Here is a 17,243-nt window from a genome sequence, read left to right as displayed (position 1 = left end):
AAAGGTACTTATTAAGAAGTATACTATTCAGTGAATTACAAGGACCATCACTGCCTCATGAAAATGATGACATTACAGGGAGAGACCAGAAAGACCAGAGATGTTGTAAGAGTCAGAAAAAGACTGCAGGTGTGTAAGGGAAAACCTTCAATTACTCACATTAGCAGTTCTGATCACTACAATTTCAGAAGGATATTGGCAAGTTGGAACTTGTACAGGGGAGGGCAACAAAGATGGTCTGGAAACCAAGCCTTAAGAGGAGTGGTTGAGGGAGTTTGGTATGTTTAGCTATGATGAGACTGAGGGGAACTATGATAGCCATTTTCAAATATCTCAAGGGCTGTCACCAGGAAGACGGAACACGCTTGTTTTCTCTTGCTCCAAATCAGGGTATTCAAGTTACAAGAAAGGAGATTTGAACTAAACATTAAGAAGAACTTTCTATTTATAAGAGCTGTTCAACAGTAGAACAGACTGATTGTTAACCCCACTGAACTCAGTATGATTAACTACTGTGTTGATATGTAAATGCTGCAGCGAGGCTCCTCACGGGGTCTCTGCCATGGGAGCATATTCACCCAGTGCTTTTCAAACTGCACTGGCTCCCAGTAGAGTACAGGGTCAGATTTAAGGTGCTGCTTTTGACCTTTAAAGCCCTTCACGGCCTAGGACCCTCGTACCTACAGGACCGCCTCTCCCGGTATGCCCCACGGAGAGCCTCAAGGTCCATAAATAGCAACACCCTAGTGGTCCCGGGCCCTAAGGAAGTTAGATTGGCTTCAAGCAGAGCCAGGGCCTTTTCAACTCTGGCTCCGGCCTGGTGGAACGCTCTGCCTCATGAGACCAGGGCCCTGCAGGATCTGATTTCTTTCCGCAGGGCCTGTAAGACAGAGTTGTTCCGCCTGGCCTTTGGCTTGGAGCCAATTTGATTCCCTCCCTCCCTCTCTTTCTTTTTTCCTTTCCTTCTCCTCCTGCGATGAGGCTACATTTTAATATTTTAATGTTCCAATATGTTAATGTTGTATTTTAATTTTTTTAAAGTTGTAATCATTCAACTTGTTTTTTTTTATTGCTTGTAAGCTGCTCTGAGCCCGGCCTTGGCTGGGGAGGGCGGGGTATAAATAAAAATTATTATTATTATTATTATTAAAAGGAAATAACTGTTGATATTCCTACTTAAAAAGTTTGCAACTCTCATTCAAGGGTGGTGCCTAAGGTTTACCAGTACATCCTGGCCTTGGCATTTGCAGTCAAGGAGATCAACGAAGACCCTCACATCCTACCCAACATCACCTTGGGCTTTCACTTATATGACAGCTATTCCAATGCAAGGAGCACATACCTTGCCACGCTGCTACTTTTATCCATGGTGGAGAAATTTGTCCCTAATTATATATGTGATGTTGAAAGTTATCTGGCAGGGGTCATTGGGGGATTGGATTCTGAAATCTCCTTTTATGTGGCCACTGTTTTGGATATCTTTAAGATTCCGCAGGTAGGACACCTATGTACAATACCTCTATTAGCTTGCATAGAGAAGGAGGCAGGTTCCTTGGCAACAGTTCAAGGTGTATCAGCAGTTCAGGGTGAAGATGAAATTGGGAGCTGAACCTTGTATACCACCTTGAGATCTTTGGAAAATATAGGCGGTACATAATTATAATAGAAAGAAAGAAAGAAAGAAAGAAAGAAAGAAAGAAAGAAAGAAAGAAAGAAAGAAAGAAACCTGAATAAGAGGAAAGGTTGCAATACCAGAAAAAATATATGTCACTCCCCCCTGTCTGACACACATCTAGACCACTGATATCCCAAAGCCTCTGATGGAAGAGTGGGCTTCTACCTCACCAGCTGTTTTTAGTTATGTAGCAATTTCTACTTAGTGAGGAGGGCATCCGAATTGAGTTGCTGTTGGAAAAGGGAAATTGCTTGCAATTCTGACATAGACAGACAATGTTTAGGTGATCTGCTGTTTGGGGTATGGTGTGTATGCTCCGCCATTCAATTTTATCTATTGTACAAGACCCTGCCAAATTTTACAATGACATAAAAAAATGTGTTTTGTTTTTTAATAATAATAATATTTTATTTATACCCCACCCATCAAGCTGGGTTTTCTCCAACCACTCTAGGCAGCTTCCAAACATTAAAAGCTGTCCGTCAAACATTAAAAGCTTCCCTAAACAGTAAAATAGACACAATGACAATGCCCTGCTTTAGTCATCAAAGTGTTAACAAGATTTATAAATAAAATAAAACAAACCAAACACAGTGCCCCTCTCCAGTCATCAAATCAAAGGTTTGAAAACCACAAATGGGAGATGATCCCAGTTTTCAGCCCATCTACATGTTTGCATTTTGTATATGTGAGAGAGAGCCACTCAAACCCCGAAACGTTGGCAAAGGCCATATTTGACTAACAGGTTCTCCACATAATGATTATGAATACTGTGAAAGGAATCTACTTTGTCTCTTCTCTTCCTCCATTTACCTTTCAGCTCATTTATGGCTCTGCTCCAGTGATGAATGATAAAAGCCCAGGGCTTCCCTTCTACCAGATGGCAGCCTCGGACGCCCTTCAGTATGAGGGAATTCTCTCTTTGCTTCTGCATTTCAGGTGGACGTGGATTGGAGTCATTGCAACAGACAATGAGAATGGAGAAAGATTTGTGCAAACTATTTCCCCCATGTTTACCAACAGTGGTGTCTGCTTTGCATTCATAGAAAGAATCCCCGATTTCAGTTTTATTTCTGAAATGTATGGCTTGCTACAACAGGCGGCCAATATACGAGACAAAATCTTTAGCAGCAAAGCTAACGTAGTGGTGACCTCTGGAGAGTCTTATTCCATGGCAAATTTTAGATGGCTTCCATACCTATCAAAACATGATGACTTGATTAATAATGTAAAAAGTAGAGTATGGATAGTAACGGCCAAGGTTGAGTTTGCTTCATTTGTCTTTCAAAGAAATTGGGATTCAGGAGTATTCAATGGTGCTATAGCCTTTGAAATTCACTTCAGAAACCCACCAGGATTTCATCAGTATGTTCTGCACAGAAACCCTTCCAGCACAGATGGGGACGGTTTTATCAGAGACTTCTGGCAACAGGCCTTTGAATGTGTATTCCCAGATATCACTACAGACAAGGTGGAGGGGAATATTTGCACTGGAGAGGAGAAGCTGGAGAACCTTCCTGGATCATTTTTTGAAATGAGCATGACAGGCCACAGTTACAGCATCCACTGTGCTGTTTATGCCATGGCCCATGCTTTACATGCCATGTCCACATCCAGACTCAGACACAGAGGAATGGTGTATGGATCAAGAGGGAAGAAACTGAATCCGCAGTTTTGGCAGGTAAAGTTTGTACATCCTCAAGAGTGAGAGCTCTGTTGCTTCCTCATAATCAGAATTGTGCCCAACACTGGGGGAGGGGGAGTGCATGACATCACAGTTGACCTATCATCCCCCCCTCTCCAACGTCTTATCTTCATGAAAGGGATGCACTAGGGCAAAGATGCTTCATTCTGGATAGTTGGGGAGGTCTTGGTGTGATCAAAGCATGTGTCTGGGTAGAGCTAGGCTTGGTACGATTCTTGCCACTGGTCCCTCCTACCCCAGAGCTCTTGGGCTTCTGGCCTTTCCTGCAATTCTTCTGCAGGTAGCCTTCTTTCTCACGCTTCCAGCAATTTCACTCCTCCGAGGCTGCATTTTGTGATTAGTGCAAATCACACGGTCTTTTTGTGAGGAAGTATGAGAACTGGATAAAGCCCTATCTGTATGTATTATGTGATGTACTTTCATGTTTGCCTGTTTTCTCTTGGAGCTGGATGAGAGAGAGTCCATGTCCATGTAATATAGTGTAAATAAAGAGTCGTTTATAACTATGACGCTTCATTCTTCTTGCTGTATTAAGCCAGAAGACCAGTGTGCATAAACCAAGCTGGTTTATGCTGCTGGAGTGCCATGGAGAGGGAGGGGGTGCCTTTTCCAGAGCAATGCTCACCGGAGGACGCTCGGAGAAATGGAGGAGGGGGCTGCTGATAGCCAGGAGGGTTCTCCCAACAGTCTTCACTCTGGCACATCCTTTTGAGGATTACGGTTTTATTTTGGAAATATTATATGGCACTGGGCACCCACCCCCCACTCTGTTGAATATGTATAGGTTCACAAAATGCTGTCACCTTAGTCTTTCCTCTCAGAGTTCAAACATTTGGGCAGCGTCCAGAAATGAATCTATAATTCTGCTGACAGAGAAGAAGGCATTGATATGATTTTTTCCTAGATGATTCCCCACATACTGTGCCGCTTGCAAATCTGGGCTACATAATAGCAGTATACCCCCAGAGGAATGGGAAATGATGGTTGTGTCCTATTTTGAGTGGTTACTGCCCTGTATTTGAGGAGAAAGCATTTGTATGAGAGAAGCCTTGCAGCCCATTGAGATCTGCATTCACAGAAAGGAAGTAGTGGTCATAGTCAATAGAAAGGTTCGGCATTCTACTCTAGCCCATATCCACTAAATCCTTCCTCAGAGCAGGTGGCTGCACAACACTGTGTCTCATGGAGAAGGAGAAAGGGAAAGATGGAAAAGGGAGTGTGGGGAAGAAGGGCTTGAGATCTGGGATACGGGTAGTGCTGTGGGTTAAACCACAGAGCCTAGGACTTGCCGATCAGAAGGTCCCGGGTTTCGAATACCAGCGACAGGGTGAGCTCCCATTGCTCGGTCCCTGCTCCTGCCAACCTAGCAGTTCAAAAGCACATCAAAGTGCAAGTAGATAAATAGGTACCGCTCCGGCAGGAAGGTAAACGGTGCGCTGCTCTGGTTCACCAGAAGCGGCTCAGTCATGCCGGCCACATGACCTGGAAGCTGTACACCGGCTCCCTCAGCCAATAAAGCGAGATGAGCGCCACAACCCCAGAGTCGGTCATGACTGGACCTAATGTTCAGGGGTCCCTTTACCTTTACCTCCAAAATGTAACAGAAAAACCATGGGTGTGATTTCCTTTCTTCTGAAAACTGAGAATAGGCATCTCCTACTGAGAAACAAATGTCCAGTTTGCACGTCATTATAAAGTTTATAATGAATGTGGAGATTGCTCCAGCCTCACTCCTCCGCTAGGATGAGTAAACAAACCATGGTCCCTGACTTTTGATAAATCCAAGCCAGTGATTAGGGTTTGGTGTGCTCAAACAAACCACAGTTAGTAAGCCAAGAAGAAATTGTGGCTTCATAGTGTAGTTTGTTTGCTCCAGAACGAATTAAGTACTTAACCTGAGGTACCACTGTATACCCTGAATTTCCTTGGTAAAATTTGTCCTTTCCTAGTGAAACTTGTAATATTATTTAGGTTCCTTAATTAAAATGGGTCTGAGGAAAGCATAGTTGGAGACAACACTAAAGTTGTTGCCCTCTGTTATAGTTTCAAACAGTCTAGGAATGACCTCTGTTTTACACACTGCAAAGACATTTCTTAGCAACAGAGCAATTCCTGTGGATATTTCTTCTAAGTCTTAAAGTTAACACAAAATAAAGCAATCCTAAAGACCAGGTGAAGAAGCACAAAGCCACAGCCAACTTGATCATACAAGTCACATATTCTCAGTACAAAAAAATGAACTTGGGATGAAAGGAAGTTTGTTCTTAAGATATGCCCAACAGGAAGCCACAAAAAGTGAAGATGTTTATTCCTTGTATCAGAGTATAAGCATGATTCCTTCACACTTCTCATATTTTCCTACAACTTGTTCTGAGGTGACTGGGGGGTAATGTCTGTGGGCCTTTAGCCTAGTCAGCCATGCATTAACAACAGTAGTATCAGCTGAATCCAGCATTACAAGGCTTAGATTGCATCAAAGTTTTCCAATACATTGTTTAAAATAACAAAAATTGGCAGGACTGAAAACTTCTGTCACCGTTTTTAAAAAATCACGGTATATTGTGAAGTTATGACATCATCAGTTAACCTCAAGAAATTGAACATGGAATTTAATATTTTGCTCCAATTCCCCATTCCATAACATTAAACAGTGGAAGCAGAGGTAGACAGGGAGAGAGAGACTATCAATAATTTGGGTAAGAAAAGGAGACTGTCATACTTGTGAAAGAAAATGGGTTGGCTCTCTCCATGCTTGGATCTGACTCCACTCACAGTTGCCTAAATCACCACCCACCATTCGCTGAATGTTCTGCACACAGGAAAAAATGTTGCTCGGCCCTGTATTACAGTGTTTCCCAACCTTGGGTCTCCAGCTGTTTTCAAACTACAATTCCCATCATCCCTGACCACTGGTCTGGCTAGCTAGGGATGATGGGAGTTGTAGTCCCAAAGCAGCTGAAGACCCAACATTAGGAAACACTGCTGTATTAGACTGTAGTCTTTTCTAAATACCTGTCTTTTCTGTTTTCAATCTAGCTCCATCACTTTCTGAGAAGTATCTCATTTAACAATACTGCAGGAGATGTGGTCTTCATCAACCAGAATGGAGAGGCAGCATCTAGCTTGGACATTGTCAACTGGATCATATTCCCCAACCAAAGTTTGCACAGAGTGAGAGTTGGGAGGATAGATCCACAAGCTCCTCCAGACCAAAAATTAACCCTTGATGAAGACGCCATAATATGGCATAGATGGTTTAATCAGGTAGGTCCACATTCTTATCTACCGTAATTCAGAAAAGATTCAATATAGCTTAAGCAATATTTATCCCCCTGCCTTTCTAATCACTGTCTTTTGGACTGCAAGTTACTGATTAGTGGATGGCCAAAGCAGGGTCAACAACTTGAATAAAATATTGGGGAGGGGCAGGTAAGCCCACCACTGCTTCTATGTAACTTATGTCTCTAGCTTGTCTGCTCCCTCTATCTTCTCTATAGGCCCCATGTGGGATCCAGAAACATTCTGGAGAAAAGTTAAGGTGCCACTAGATGCCACTCTACAGTCACTTTGGCTCCATCTTCAGTTTAAAATGCAAAATTCATTACATTAACAAAAATAATTGAAAATGGTAGAGGAGAGAGCCTGGGCGTGCACCAATGAGCTGTATGAGGTTGCCATGGGAATCCCAGGCTTAAAGGTTTGGTAAAGCGCTTTATGAATAAACAAGCCAATTCGCCATGTATATCCATAAAACAGTGTTCCCTGTGGAACACCCTCCCTCCAGATGTCAAGGAGATAAAAGACCAACACAACTTTTTAGAAGACATCTAAAGGCAGCCCTCTATTGGAACAAGGAATAAAGGCAAATATTTCATTAAGGAGGTTACAAAACAGAAGAACCCTTTTACTATAAACTACAGTTAAGCAAGACTAATAGTGTAAACTTACCTTGGGGAATCTGATTGAAACGAAAATAGCAAAAGCTAGGTTGTCTCACCCTAATCCCAACCCTTCACAGACCCCCAACACAAGCTTCATCCACGCAAATGTGATTTTTACATCACACAGGAGGTCAGTTGGAATAATAAAATGGGTTCTTTTTCTTCCCCTCTGAAAGATTGCAACCGGAATCCTAAGTATATAAAGAAAATTATTGCAAAATAAACCAAAGAAATTGGGATTTCTTTATAAATATTAAATGCTGGTTTTGAACTGAGTGAAAGACTATGTATGAATTGATAAGCCCCATGATTTTGCCTTTTTGCGAGAAAAGTGGAGAAATGAAGTGGTTGGGAAAAGGAGGAAAAAAGTGAAAACAGACAGCAGCAGCAGGTTCAGGATACCACTAGTCTTCTAAGGGAGCCAGTGGAAAAAGGTGGAAGCAGGAAAAGTGGTGAGGATACTGAAAGTGAAGGAGGGGGCTGAGAGCAAAGGTATGAAGAGCATAGGGAATGGATGCATCCGTCTGAAAAAAGAGAGGTATCTCAAAATATGTATTGTAAAGTATATTTTCCCCTTAACATGCTCAGTGCTAAATCTCTTGGATAACATCATTCCAATTCATGTATTTGTCCATAGTTTTTCTTTTATTTTTGTATGAGAACTCATAAAGAACACATTCATCAAAATCCCCTTATTTGGAACTATAAGGAACAGCATCTGATGGGTCCAAGAATAGGTTTAGCCACCGACACCAAATCAATTTTAGAGATGTCTACCTAGTGGACAACATACTAAGAAGTAACAATTATAACAAGATTAACAGGGACACTAGAGTAACATTCTGAACTCATTATTCTCTCGATGATTCTTCTGCTCTTTCGTTTATGGATTAGACACAGCCTCTTTCTGTCTGTACTGAGAGATGTCTTCCAGGATCCAGCAAGAAAGTGAAGGAGGGACAGCCCCCTTGCTGCTATGATTGCATCCCATGTCCAGAGGGGAAGATTGCAAACCAGGATGGTAAGGGAAAGACCTTGATTAAATGGGTCCATTTGATTGAAAGGTGTCAGGATGGCTGAGGTTAAGTTTCAAAAGAAGATAGAAGTTATTGTATGTGTGTCCCTGCCTCATTGTCCTTCAGATACTGGTGGTAGTAGCAGTAGTAACAATAATTTATATGCAGTCTATGTGACTGGGTTGCCCCAGCCATGCTGGACAGCTTCCAACAAATCAAAACATCAACCACAGTAAAACTTCAAACATTAAGGGCTTCCCTATATAGGGCTGCCGTCAGGTGTCTTCTAAAAGTCAGATTGTTGTTTATTTCCTTGACATCTGATGGTCAGACATTCTTAGGGTGGGCGCCACTACAAAGGAGGCCCTGTGCACGGTTCCCTGTAACCTCACATCTTGCAATGGGAGAACTGACAAAAGGCCATCAGAGCTTAATCTCAGCATACAGGCTAACGATGCGGGTATACAGGGTCAAAATTTAGAGAGAGAGTTGGAATATGTTAATCAAATGAGAATAAACTTGCATTGAGAGTAGCTAGGTGGTATGTGGTTCAAATCGTATCCAGACTGGTCCTTGTCACTCCTTCCGACTTACATAAGCTGCACTCAAGCTAGTGTGATGATACATTTAAATATCATGAGGAGGAATGGCCTTGCCTGTGTTGATTATAGGATGACATCACTCTGAACCACATAACAGAGTACTGGACATATGTTTTATTTTGAGCTGAGCTCTTTTCTTCTCAGACAGAAAGTAAGCATTTCAGCAAGCAGGCGTTAAATGAGCTAAGGACCATATCCTTATTTTTTCCAGATATGAATGACTGTTATAAATGCCCAGACAAATACTATCCAAGCAGGAACCGTGATGCATGTCTACCCAAGAATATAAGTTTCTTGTCTTATGAAGAACCTTTGGGCATCAGTTTGGCCTCTTTCTCTTTTTTCCTTTCCTTGATCACAGCTCTGGTACTAGGTATATTTATGAAACACCACAACACACCCATGGTCATTGCAAACAACCGAAACCTCACCTACACTCTCCTCATCTCTCTCTTGCTCTGCTTCCTTTGTGCATTGCTCTTCATTGGCCGACCTGACAAGGTCACATGTCTCCTCCGGCAACCAGCCTTTGGCATCATCTTCTCAACCGCTGTTTCTTGTGTCCTGGCAAAAACCTTCACGGTAGTTTTGGCCTTCATGGCTACAAAACCAGAATCCAGGATGAGGAAATGGGTGGGGAAAGGACTAGGCCACTCCATTCTCCTTTCCTGCTCCATAGTTCAAGCAGGGATATGCACTGTGTGGCTAACAACCTCTCCCCCATACCCAGATGTGGACATGTACTCAATGACAGAAGAAATTATACTAGAATGTAATGAAGGGTCAGTAACAATGTTTTACTGTGTCCTCATCTACATGAGCTCCCTGGCAACTGTCAGTTTTGCTGTGGCTTTCCTCGCCAGGAAGTTACCAGACAGTTTCAACGAAGCCAAGTTTATCACTTTCTGCATGTTGGTATTCTGCAGTGTTTGGCTGTCCTTTATTCCCTCCTACCTGAGCACCAAGGGAAAATACATGGTAGCTGTGGAGATCTTCTCCATCTTAGCCTCTGGTGGTGGGTTGCTGGGTTGCATCTTTTCCCCCAAATGCTATATAATTATTCTGAGGCCTGAGCTGAACAATAGGGAACAGCTAATAAGGAAGAAAATTTAAAGAAATGAGAAACCTGTCATTTCTGGTATTTTGTGTTTTTCTCTGTTTTTACAGTAGAACATTTGGAAATATATGTTCAGCTGCTGCCTTATATATTTTTTTCTGGGGTTCAAATTTCCATAGCTGGAAATTCATTGTAAAATTGACTTACTTGCTTTGAGGAAAACAATCATACATTTCCACATACATTATTCTCTTGTAGCATGTGTTGACAAGAAGATTCAGAGCAATTCTTATCAAAATATACATGTAAACAAATCTGTATCTAGCCTTAATTCTCAATGATCAAACTTGTCTCACAGCTTTCAGCATAATGGGATATGCAAAATTGTACTGTTGCAGGCCACGGAATATTTGAGTATTCATTTATGGTCTCTTGTTCGGTACTGCTCACAGTCAGATTTCATTGTCAGCCTACCCATACTCAAGATCATAGAGATGTAAGATGAACCTCTTGAATCAGGCCAATGGCCCATCTCATAAGACAGCCTATACTCACACTGACCAACTAGATTCCTGTGGGAAATAGAGATACTTTATTGTCACTGTACCACTTGTTTACAGTGAGATTAAACTTTCAAGCCGTATCCAAAAGCAAATGCACTGTCTCCACCATTGTTTCCTATGCCAGTGAGTTCTATAGATTATCTCTGTATTGTGAAATAATATACCTCCCATTGAAGTGGGTTCCCTCCCCCCCCCCCCGATTTTTTCTGAATCAGGTTTCCTTGGTGAAATTCATAGAACTAGATAAGAAAGTGTGAATGATTAGACCTAACCATGATGAATGGAGAATACAAGTAAACCAGAGCTTAATCAGATTGAAAGTGGAATCAAAGAGGACAGAGAGACTTCAGGTTGCATGTGTATTCCTATAATGGAGCTCAGCTTTCTAGAATCCAGGCTTAACTTCTGAATTATACCTCCTGTTATACAGCTCTTAAGGGCACAAAGCCACAGCTTTCTCTTAATTTCAACCATAAACTGGAGCCTACGTTGCCAGCTTGTACTCACTTATCTGGGATTAAGGCCCATTAAATCTCACTTGTTTCTGAGTAGACATCTGTACTGTTATACAGCAAGCTAACTATCCTTGTTAATGAGTGTCTGTAAGATTATCCCCCCCCCCTTGCAGAAGGTCCAGGTATTCAAGTGGAGAAAGGAATGGAAGGAAGTAGGACCAATAATAATAATGATAATGATAGTAATAATTTTATTATTTATAGCCCACCCATCAGGCTGTGTTTGCCCAGCCACTATGGATGGCTTGCAGAAGATATAAAAACAGAGTAAAACACATTATTTCTTTTCTTGTTATCTGCTTTCAAGCCCCCTAGAGCAGGGATGGGAAGCCTATAGCCCTCCAGATATTGCTAGACTACAGCCATCATCATTGCTGACCATTTTCCATACTGGCTGGGGTTGGTGGGTTTTGGAATCCCTCAACATCTGGAGTGCCACACATCCCCAGCCTCTGCCCTAGTGGAAGTGAAACATAATACATATTTAAAAAATAAAATGCATAAGTTTGCAGAAGAAGCCAGAGACATCAGCATCACTGAATGTATTTGGACACTGAATTAAAATTCACCAAGAAGCTGAATAGTCAGGCTCGGCAACTTTGGGAATCCTCACCACCCTCACCTGGGTGTGAATGAACTGTGGAGTCTGAGAGATTTCAAGAATCCTCTTTCTCCATGTGGTGCCAGCTGACATAGGCTGACAGAATTAGGAGAGATTTTACATAAGGCTCTATAAAAGGAGTCATACAGGAGGGCATGGGGCACCAACTCAACCTCTCCAGAGTCACAGAGGCATTTGCCCATGGGAGTGTAGGCAAACGTGTGTGTCCAGGCCATTGGGGGAGGAGGCTGAGAGGAAGGGGACACAGCTTTAATCCCACAGAACAGCAAAGAGTGGTCATTGCACACATTCCACATGGTTGGTGTGAATCCAGGTCCACTCAGTCAAATTCCAAGTTGCCGACCACACCATGCTAATTTTGGAGTCTTCTATCAGCAACACTCTCATTTTCTCAGCCATTTTCTGGCATCACTGTCTTTCAGATTCACCCTGGACCTCTGCCTATCCTACTTTGCCATCCCAATATCTCTCGTGAATTTCTTTGCCCAATATCAGATCATCTCCTTCCAGAGCTGTATGGCACAAATCTTCTTTGTCCATGTGTTTGTAGGCAATGAGATGCTCCTGCTGGTAGCCATAGCAATTGACCGTTATGTGGTCATTTCCCATCCCCTCCATTATGCCTTGCTCATGAGGCAGCCTCATTGCATGGCCTTTCTCCTTGCCTCCTATGCTGGTGGGATCCTCCATGGCACTGTGCTATTGGGTTTCATATTATTAATGTGCCTTTCTGTGGGCCCAAACAAGTGGACAGTTTCTTCTGTGGCCTCCCATTGGTCATCAAGTTGGCTTGCATTGACACAAATCCCTTGGAGGTCATGATGGTCACCAACAGTGGAATTTTGTCACTAATTTCTTTTATTGGCCTGCTCATCTCATATGTATTCATTCTCTACACAATCTGCTCCCAGGGTCCCTCTGAAGGGACCACCAAGGCTGCCTCCACATGCATCTCTCGCCTCATTGTGGTCACCATGTATTTGGGCCCTGTTTGTTTATTTACCTGCCTCCATCAGCCCAGTTCATGATCGATAAAGTGTTTTCTGTCTTCCATATCTGTGTCACCCCCTTGCAAAACACAGCCATCTTTGCTTTGAATTAGGATGTAAAGGCTGCTATTAGAAGCCTTTCAACAAGCCTTTCTGGGCAGGTTTCCTCTCAGGGCCATCCCCACCATTAGACAGCATGAGGCAGCCACCTCTAGCAGCTGATTTTGGCTGTCTCAGAACAGTCAGTTATTTAATTCACCGTTTCAATGCATTTATACATGGTGGGAAAAGTGAATAAGGAGAAGTGAATAATGAGAGGTTTTCCCCTCTCCTGATTGTATAACCCAGGCATATTCAATGAAGCTGAAAAGGAAGTAATGCACACTTTTGAAAAATAGACATTGCTTGGGCCAAGTTCAGGAAAGACAGGCACAGATCGTCCCATTATGGGGTGGGATATGCAGAGTGACCCGGAATTTTCAGGGTTTGAGTGGTGGGTGGAAAGGCTGCGACAGTCTATTTCACCACCATGTTCCCTGCAGAAAGTTCTGCTTAGCCGCTGGTTTGGGGGAGAATTTGATCCAGCTGGTTTCAGGGTGCTCCTATGCAAACAGCACCCATCAGGGTTCAATTTCTGTTCTCAGCTGGTGGCGGAGGAAGGAGTCAAATCATCTCCTTTTTAAATAAATGAAATAACACAAAAAATATAAATTAAACTTTGACTGCTGTGCACGGATTGCATTTTTAGTATAGATGTGTGTGTTATGAATTGTGATTGGAATTGTGAGTTGTGATTGGAAAAAATAAGGGAGGGTGGGAGGGTGTCACTCTTCACCCAGCCGTGCTGCGAGAGCCTCCTGCAACCGCCCTTTTAAGCCACACTGCCAGGCCGGACGAGACAGCAGCCAATGGCCACAGCCAGCAAGGCACTGCCCTCCAGGAGGCACCAGTGACTGGCCCATTTATAGTGCCTTTTGGGTTGGAAAGCCCCGTCCCTTTTGAGATACACTGGCCAAGTAGAATTCCCCTCCAAAGGCCAGCAAATGTGTGTGCCTAGGCCATCAGGGAAGGAGGCTGAGAGTGAGGGAACGGAACTGTCCCCCCTGGAAAAGTGGTGAGGGCTCATTGTCACATGGTTGATGTGGATCCAGGTCCACTCAGTCAAATTTCAAGATGCTGACAACTCCGTACTACATTTAGGAGTCTCCATTGTTTACAAGGTCTTCTATTATGAACGTCTAACTTCACAAATACACCACTGGCCCTTATTATCCACTGAAAGGGAAATTAACACAATAGCTCTGAATATGTGACAAACACATTTTCCTCTGCAATTCCACAGGGGTTCACAAGCATTGAATAAATAACTACATTCCAGCTTGGTTATGAACAGGGCTATAATTAAAGCTGTGGCTTCTCATAAACCCCTGTGGACTTTCAGTGGCCACTGGCAAAAGTAACGCAAAGGATACTAAAATTAACCAGAATAATTTAAATAGGTCTGGGAGCCTCAAATCTGATCTTGGATACTCCCAGATTGTATCGCTTCAGGTAAATAAAGTACCATTCAAATGAGACAGCTTTTATCTTGGATAAGTTAATTATACTATTGCCAGAGAAATAGTGGTTTCTGTGTAGAACAAACTGTTGCCTTTGAATTGAGAATGGTGATTTTAGTGGTCTTGCTGCTGAAACTGTTTTCTTACAAAGTATGTCAGGCTCACCTAGAGAAATGCAGACTCCAAGGTCCACACAGTCCACTTCACATGTATCATCAGCCAGGAGATGTCCTCATTGGTGGCATTGTTTCCCATGGTGGCTTCATCGCCTCTCCAGCAACATTCTCTGAGGAACCCCCACCAGTGCTGCCTGAAGAGCTTGTGTAAGAACTTAGCCACTCATTTATTACAGCAGAGGAATGATCAAACCTAGAGTTGCAAACGTCTTCTAATTTACCTGAGGAAAACCACTTTAGATTTGAATGGGACTTATGGTGGGGCAAAAAAATTCAGGAATCTCTTGTGAATTAAGACAATACGGGATAAATTCCAGTTTCTGGATAGGGAAATGAATACAAATTTTATTGAAATGTGTACATATTTGTGTGACTGGGAGAGCCCGTTTGAATAACCAATATTGATAGACTTTATCTGAACTAGACTATTAGTAAGAATGAATTTTTAAAAACCTGTTCTGAACCTGAAGGTTCTTATGGTTTCATTTTTTGATCTTAGGCTAAGGTTTGTTTCATCACTGAAAGGTACTTATTAAGAGATATAGAATTCAGTGAATTCCAAGGACCATCACTGCCTTATGAATACGAGGACATTACAGGGAGAGACCAGAGAGACCAGAGATGTTGCAAGAGTCAGAAACAGACTTCAGGTGTGTTACCCCACATTAGCAATCCCTGCTCTAGATACTATTAACCTTAAAAGATTGGAAAACTGGGACAAAAGTAACATGAATTTCAGTAGGGACAAATGCACAAATCTAGGATGAGGAACACTTGGCTTGTCAGTAGTTCATGTGGAAAGGTTGAAGCGATCTGCATCAACAGAAGTATAGTGTCCTGATCAAAGGAAGTAATAGTACTGCTGTATTCCGCCTTGGTCACCTTGGGTCCTGTGTCCAGTGTTAGGATATTTCCGTTCCTTCTTAAAAAGGGAACAGGCTGTTCTGATCGCTACAATTTCAGAAGGATATTGGCAAGCTGGAACATGTACAGGGGAGGGCAACAAAGATGGTCTGGAAAGCAAGCCTTATGAAGAACTGATAAGGGAGTTTGGTGTGTTTAACTATGATGAGACTGAGGGGAAATATGATAGCCATTTTCAAATATCTCAAGGGCTGTCACCAGGTAGATGGAACACACTTGCTTTCTCTTGCTCTAAATCAGGGTATTCAAGTTACAGGAAAGGACATTTCAAATAAACATCAAGAAGAACTTTCTTTTTATAAGAGCTGTTCAACAGTAGAATAGACTGAGAGTATGTAAAATGTGTTGTATGTAAAAGGAAATAACTGTTGATGTCCCTACTGAAACAGTTTGCAACTCTCATTCAAGGGTGGTGCCTAAGGGTTACCAGCACATCATGGCCTTGGCATCTGCAGTCAAGGAGCTCAACAAAGACCCTCACATCCTACCCAACATCACCTTGGGCTTTCACTTATATGACAGCTATTCCAATGCAAGGAGCACATATCTTGCCACGCTGCTGCTTTTATCCATGGTGAAGAAATTTGTCCCTAACTATATATGTGATGTTGAAACTTATCTGGCAGGGGTCATTGGGGGACTGGATTCTGAAATCTCCTTTTATGTGGCTACTGTTTTGGATATCTTTAAGATTCCGCAGGTAGGACACCTATGTACAATACCTCTATTAGCTTGCATAGAGAAAGAGGCAGGTTCCTCGGCGTCAGTTCAGGGTGTATCAGCAGTTCAGGGTGAAGATGAAATTGGAAGGAGAACCATTTGCACCTCCTTGAGATCCTTATAATAGAAAGAAAGAAAGAAAGAAAGAAAGAAAGAAAGAAAGAAAGAAAGAAAGAAAGAAACCTAAATAAGGGGAAAGGTTGCAATACCAGAAAAAATATATGTCACTCCCACTGTCTGACACACACATCTAGATCACTGATATCCCAAAGCTTCTGATGGGAGAGTGGGCTTCTACCTCACCAGCTGTTTTTAGTTATGTAGCAATTTCTGCTTAGTGAGGAGGGTATCTGAATTGAGTTGCTGTGGGAAATGGGAAATTGCTTGCAATTCTGACATAGCCAGATAATGTCTAGGTGATCTGCTGTTGGGGCATGGTATGTAAGAGTAGTTAGCAGCTTATTCACAAGTGAAATAAATGTTCATAAATAACGTCTGAGAAGAATCAGCACAGTTTTGCTGTGTGATGGGGCATGTGCATCATGAAGAAGAAAGACGAAACTTCAGAGAAGAAATGTGCATCTAACCCAAGTTGCAATTCTGACAAAACCAGATAATGTCTAGGAAATCTGCTGTTTGGGGCATGGTATGTTCCCCCATTCAGTTTTATCTATTGTATAAGACCCTGCCAAATTTTACAATGACATAAAAAAAATCTTTGTTTTGTTTTTTTAATAATAATAAAAATAATTTATTTATACCCCACCCATCTGGCTGGGTTTTCTCCAACCAATCTAGGCGGCTTCCAACAAAATATTAAAATACAATCGTCCATCAAACATTAAAAGCTTCCCTAAACAATAAAATAGACACAATGACAATGCCCTGCTTTAGTCATCAAAGTGTTAACAAGATTTATAAATAAAATAAAACAAACCAAACACAGTGCCCCTCTCCAGTCATCAAATCAAAGGTTTGAAAACCACAAATGGGAGATGATCCCAGTTTTCAGCCCATCTGCATGTTTGTCTTTTGTATATGTGAGAGAGAGCCACACAAACCCCGAAACATTGGCAAAGGCCATATTTGACTAACAGGGTTCTCCACATAATTATTTTGAATACTGGGAAAGAACTCTACTTTGTCTCTTCTCTTCCACCATTTACTTTTTAGCTCATT

At 42.2% G+C, this 17,243-nt stretch overlaps 1 protein-coding gene across 1 annotated transcript; it reads left to right on the top strand.

Moving 5' to 3' along the window:
- Positions 1-2,501: 2,501 nt before the first annotated feature.
- Positions 2,502-10,052, top strand: LOC310830414 (vomeronasal type-2 receptor 26-like; the record flags this gene model as incomplete). Its single annotated transcript, XM_083710198.1, has 4 exons — positions 2,502-3,356; positions 6,417-6,644; positions 8,216-8,342; positions 9,151-10,052. Exons 1-4 carry the CDS (start codon positions 2,520-2,522, stop codon positions 10,050-10,052), a joined length of 2,094 nt encoding a protein of 697 aa, XP_083566324.1. The 5' UTR covers positions 2,502-2,519.
- Positions 10,053-17,243: the final 7,191 nt, after the last annotated feature.

Source organism: Podarcis gaigeae (genome assembly GCF_964106915.1).
Source record: "Podarcis gaigeae genome assembly, chromosome: 13".
Classification (NCBI taxonomy): Eukaryota; Metazoa; Chordata; class Lepidosauria; order Squamata; family Lacertidae; genus Podarcis; species Podarcis gaigeae.
Note: the sequence above shows the minus strand (reverse complement) of the source record. Positions and strands in the feature narration are given on the sequence as shown.